Source organism: Leopardus geoffroyi, chromosome B2, assembly GCF_018350155.1.
Source record: "Leopardus geoffroyi isolate Oge1 chromosome B2, O.geoffroyi_Oge1_pat1.0, whole genome shotgun sequence".
Lineage (NCBI taxonomy): Eukaryota > Metazoa > Chordata > Mammalia > Carnivora > Felidae > Leopardus > Leopardus geoffroyi.
The window spans coordinates 63,709,871-63,715,870 of NC_059332.1; the positions used below are offsets into that span (position 1 = coordinate 63,709,871).

At 39.2% G+C, this 6,000-nt stretch overlaps 1 protein-coding gene across 1 annotated transcript in view; it reads right to left on the reverse strand.

Annotated features, from left to right (window-relative positions):
• Positions 1–4,610, reverse strand: part of COL9A1 (collagen type IX alpha 1 chain) — an 88,983-nt gene extending 84,373 nt beyond the window's left edge. The window contains exons 1-4 of the mRNA XM_045498679.1: positions 4,582–4,610; positions 3,973–4,046; positions 2,689–2,766; positions 2,417–2,549 (exon numbers count right to left, since the gene is read on the reverse strand). Of these exons, the coding sequence (XP_045354635.1) occupies positions 2,417–2,549; positions 2,689–2,766; positions 3,973–4,046; positions 4,582–4,595 (299 nt within the window). The 5' untranslated portion in view covers positions 4,596–4,610. The remainder of the gene's footprint in view (positions 1–2,416; positions 2,550–2,688; positions 2,767–3,972; positions 4,047–4,581) is intronic.
• Between the last annotated feature and the right edge of the window lie 1,390 nt (positions 4,611–6,000).

Genomic DNA, 6,000 nt, shown 5'->3' on the forward strand with positions numbered 1-6,000 from the left:
GAAAAGATAAAGGCAAATTGTGACTCTATCACATAAGTTTTTTATGTCATACTCTTATTCCCCTCCCACACAAATTCTGTTAAGGTTTTCTTTTCATTCCCTCAGAACCTATATTCTTCAGCGTAGACATTTCCTTTAAACCAAGACAGTCTACTCCCTGCCTGGTCTGAGAGCAATTCCAGTTCCTGCCTTTCTTGCCATCTGGTTTTTGAATGAATAGGACTAGGAGGGCAGCTTGAAAAGGAAGAATCCACTAAGGAGAAAAGGTTCCCATATACACACTTTCTCCTGGTGCTCTCCACTAGTTAGAATAAATACTCAACTAATACCACTGTGTGCCAGCCTCTATCCAACCCTCTCCATTTATTAACAATTTGCTCCTCATGGCAAATCTATGACACTGTTATTTTTATTCCTAATTTATGCTGAAGGGACTGAAACAAAGACCGTGTAAGCAATTTGCCCCCAAATACACTTTATTACCTATTTGAGACTCAGCCCTCTGGCTCTCCCTCCTTCTCTTTTTTATTTCTTTCTACTTCCTGCCTAATTCTTTTTTCAACTTTTAATAAGCTTTACCAGTAAAACAGAGTTTTTAGACTTTGTGGAGGCAGGGGTCAAGGAGATAGAGAATATGAGACATTGGTTATATCCTGTAAAAAATATTTAGTGACAGGGGCGCCTGGGTGGCTCAGTCAGTTGGGGGACCGACTTCGACTCAGGTCATGTTCTCACGGTTCGTGGTTAGAGCCCCGGGTCAGGCTTTGTGTTGACAGCTCAGAGCCTGGAGCCTCCTTCTGAATCTGTGTCTCCCTCTCTCTGGCCCTCCCCCGCTCACGCTCTGTGTCACTCTCTCTCTCAAAAATAAAATTAAAAAACATTAAAAAAATTAAAAAAAATATTTAGTGACAGCTCTAAGCACTTAGAGAAGAGCAACAGCAAAGATGAGTAGGAGGTGGGAGTTTATGTGGCTTCAAGTTGGTCAGTCTCTGAACTTTGAGTTACTTAATGGCAATCCAGATTGTACTTCAAATTACAGAGGAGAGAATTAGGTCAGCATTGGCAGGGGGGGATGTCTTCCATCACGTTTATTTTATTAAAGAAAGAAAAAAATGTTTTTAAAGATATTTAAGGACACTAGCACTTGTGTACATGCAAAGAAAATACAAGCAAAAATAAAAAAGTCAGTATCTGTTATCATGCCCTGTGAGTAATTTTCCAGCATCAGTATGGAGTAGGGGTTGAAGAACCATTCTGACTGAATTTCAGTGGTTCCAGCATCTCCCACCCCTGGAACCTCATGTAAGTACCTTAAGCTTTCTGGGCTCACTCCCCTCCCTCATAAAATGTGGATAATAATGTCTTTACCACAGGGTTGTGATCAGGATGAGATTTAATGTTAATTAGTAAATTTATAGAAAGAGCTGATACAATGCACTATTGTCATTTTATAAAACATAGCTCATATTTAGAAAAAAATAAAATGCAGTTCGTATGTTGAAAACATGAATTTCTATCTACAGTCTGGCACTGTATCAGAATATTCTAATTTAAACAAAATTTTCATTATTATAAACATTTAGAGCTTTTATAATATTCTTTTACTGTTCTAATTAATCATTGTTTACTTTTACAGCTTAATTTTTTTATCAAAGCCTTAGTTTTCTTGTTCATCTATCAAAGGAATCTTAATTCCAATTTTTTGCAGTACACTGAAACATACAATGATTATGATAACTACATATAAGGTATTTAGGTGATATAAAACTGAAATCCTAAAGCTCCTTCATAAAAATGGCATGACTCAACACATATACAAACTGAAGCACCACGCTTATCAATAATTTAAAGGATAAAAAATATAGTTCTAGAGACGGAGGTAAATGAAGTGGAGGATTTTTAAATTATTATCACTACCATTGCTTCAGTTGTCATTATTCTAGTTTTGCTTTTGTTTGATTCCTGCCAAGAGCCAGGCAGTAGATGTGTGGTCAATTTCAGCACCAGGATGCTTGAACAGCACCATTGTGAGTCTTCTAACCACTCCGTGGTTCCTAGTTAAATTTATGCTTAACCCCTGGCACTTTTCACAGAGGGTCCTTTCAGCCAAAACCAGACAAATTATACAAAAACAGAGAGCAAAGTAATAAGAACATGTCCTGAATCAATGTATAATGGTCCCAGTGATTTTTTTTTCTCCTTGCAATGAAAAGCAAATCACATACTGAAAACATGAAGCACATTCATATATTTAGACACTAAAGATAGGTAAATAAATTCCTTCATCTTAAAAAAAAAAATCATGATCTAAGAAGCATTGAACCTAAGAAGCATTGAAGATTCTCTAACATTGGGCAGCTTTTCATTTTTTAAAATGCATTTTAGGCAGATAATTAGATAAAATATTTTTATATACCTTGTTGGAATCCTGAAGTCTACATTATTTCCCAATTTGTAAGCCACTTGTAATTCCGTTGATCCCACTACCCTCTGAATAGCTCTTCTAGATGCTGCTTTATCTACCTGGAACTGAGAAATCAAGTCAAACCCTACAGAAAGGGGACACAAAATAAAAAGTCTAAAATGAGATCGGTTATATTTTCCTTTCCACAACCTTCCCAAATAAAAGAATATATCAGGTAGGTTTGTAGAAAGCATGCGTTTTCAATATGATACATGGCTACTTGCCTGGTAAATCATCTTGGCCAATCCTAACCTTTGGACAGAGTTCATTTCCACCATTAGAGTTTGAATTAACAGGGAACCCTGCAAAAGAGACAGCATGTTATCTTACCCCAACCCCTACAGAGATCATGAAAATAGATCAATAATAATAAGAGCTGAAAAACTATTTAAAGGAGAATAGTATACCAAACACCTTGCCTATAGTGTATTTGGCTTTAATTACTTTGTCTCTAGGATTATAGTTCATTCCTCTTCAACTCATCCTGGAAGGGAAGCAAGGTGCAAAGTTGTTTTAGTAGTCTGTACTGGGAAAGTATTCCTTTGGGGGAAATTAGGAATTTGTTCCTTTTGGAATCAGAGCAGCACAATGTTCTGAATGGCACAGTGTCAGATGCCTGTTTGGAAAACCTCTGGTGGGTTGGGCTAGAAAATATTCCTTAAACATCACAAATTTTAGAATTCCTAGGAGAATCCAGAGCCAGCCTTGAGCCCGTTCAGTGGGACTTCTGGAGAGTGGAGTTCTTAAGAATCTTTGTTAAATAGAGGAGGAGTTTGGGGGGGAGACTTGGGATTCACTAATCCAAAATAAAATATATAGGATGCTTTTAATTTTACAGATTCATTCCAAGAGATAAAAAAAAGCATTCCAACTAGGCTATTGTTAGCATCTGAGAATGGGGAAGTGTAATGAGAAAAAAAGAACCATGAAAATGATTAAACGCTTAATTCGATGAGAAATCCTAGAATTAAATTGGATACTTCTTACACAGGTAGAAGGTTGCAGGGAGAAAGCTTGTTTAAGAAGGCTTTTTGTGACTGTCTAACTCCAGCACCCTGATGAGCACCCTGTTGTCACCCTGACAACAGTGACTTCTTAAACTTCAGAAAAAGCATTTTCCAGCTACAAGTTTGGGCCCAGCCATCCCAGTACGTCAAACACACTCTTTACACCTCCTGTGACCCCGGGTCATTCATCCACCCATTCATCCATCTGTCCGCCCATCCAACATCACCAATCACCATATGAACCAAGTAGGCACTGTGGAAAGCACTGGAGTACACAGATTGGCTTTCCTGCTGACTGTGATTGCAGCCAGGACTTCTCTTCCATACCCATCACTGACCACATAAAACCAGCCATGGAGTAAACCATGGCTAAAGCAGGATTGAAGAGTGAGGCTGTAGAGGACCATGGATACTTCATTCCATCCTCTCTCAGCCACAGCCCTGCCTGATCATTTCTGCAAACAAGTGATTTTTTCAAAATCCAGAAACTGTGACCCTTACTTGGGCGACGTTTGACAACTGCAGATGCCCAAGATCCCAGGAAACTGCAGACAAAGAAGAAAACTGGAATTTTCCTGAAGAGAAAAGAAAAATGACTCAAGCAGGAGTCCCTCCAGACTTAAATATTTTGAAATATGGTAAACGTAATGCAGGTGATCAAATCTCATTATAGTTTAGTTTTTCCATTTGACATTGAAATCTTCAGAGACTTAATGAATTCTCATGTTTCCAGCTCCTACACTAAAACAATCATGAGACTGTTGTTTTTTCTCTCTCACTTTCTCCATAGCTACCCGTCTCACTGTTTCTATATCTATTTCCTTGTCTATGTTTTCTTTCATCTTAGTTTTCCTCCCTCTTCACTTTAGTAGCTCTTTCTTTTTCTGTCTCTCCTGTCTCTTATGCTTGTTCTTTTCTGCCTCATTCTCATCTGTCTTTCCCTGGCTCTCTCTGTCTGTATCTGTCTGCATCTCTCTTGCTTTCCTTTCTCCCCTCTCCCACCTCCCCTCACTTCCTCTCATCTTACCACCACTGCAGAAACACAGACCCTTGGTTTCAAGGGCCCCCAACCCAATCTCCCCACCATTCTTTCCAGTGTCACGGTCTTACCAGAAGTTCTTCATTTCCCCTACTGGTTTTCTTTTGTGCCAACAGTCCCAGTGATGAGGGGGTTGCAGGGGGGTCAGTGCTCCCCCAAGACCCCTTCACTATCACCCCAGTACTAATGGGTTATGGGCCCAGCCTTGGTTCCTCCTGCCCTTGTAAGGGCTTAAAGCAAAGGGAGTGAACCAGAGGCATCTGGTGACACTTTAAACCACAGCAGAGGGAAGGGGTGGGGAGAGGCAGCCCTGTAAGCCCAGGCCTAGCCAGGGGTGTGTCCCCAAAACTAACAAGGTTATACTGAAGGAGGGATTAGCAAGGGAAAGTTTGCTAAAAAGAAAAAAAAGTCAGGATGTGGAGAAACCACCAGAAAAACTCAGGCAAGCTGCTATAGGAATACAGTGGAAGCTTTTAGAACTGCTATAGGAATACAGTGAATGCTTTTAGAGGACCGAGGTAAAGAGGGACTCACTGGAAAGCAGAGATGTGGGAACTCATGGGGGCCTTGGTTCACAGCCAACCTAGATTTGAATCTCCGTTTGTTCTGAAGCTTACTACTTGTATGTCTGGAGGCAAGTTAGTTAATCTGTCTGTAACTCTGTTGCCTTAGGTGAAAATGGGTTGAAAATAGTTACCTAAAAAAATTTTTTTGAGAATTAAACAAGATAACAAAGCAGAGAGTCTAATGCCTAGCTAAGGGGAACAATCATTATTCCCCATCAACATTATCATTATAGCTAACACTTCATTCACTGTTTGCCCCCCTATGTTGAAAATGCTTGAAGCATAACAACATTTAATTCTCCTAACACTATAAAGTAAAATGAAAATTATTCCTGTTCTACAGGTAAGACAACTGAAGCACAGAAAATCAAGTAACTTGTAACTTGATCAAAGTTGCACAGCTAATTAGTTACCCAGTACATGCTAGCTCTCTGTACATCATGGCTGGAAATCTTGGTAAAATGTAACATCAAGCCCCCTAGTTTTTATTGCTTCTTAAACTCTATAATTACCAGAGGTGAGCAGAAGGTACTTGGAAATACACAACATATTATCCTCTATAAACAAGTTGAGAGCATGTTACAAGGAGCCTAGACCTAAAGAGAAAGGTTTTTATCAGCACCATGTCCCACATACCCACCCTCTCTCTAGAACCTGAGTGCAAGAGAGAACCCCCACCCCACCCACTTAGGATGGTCTGCTTCTGGGTGGCATCAGTGTCCAATCCAAAAACAGACTTTCAGGCTCCGATGATCCAATGAGCTTAATAAGTTAGTGTCTAGCATAAAGTAGTTTTATTTTCTTGAAGTTTCTTTAATTTTCAAATCAATTTAATTGTTTAATTGCAAAATAAATGGTGTTATTTTTAGTTTTTGTTGCTTCTTAAAAAAAATCCTTTCTTCTTCTTCCTTCCTCAGTTTGATA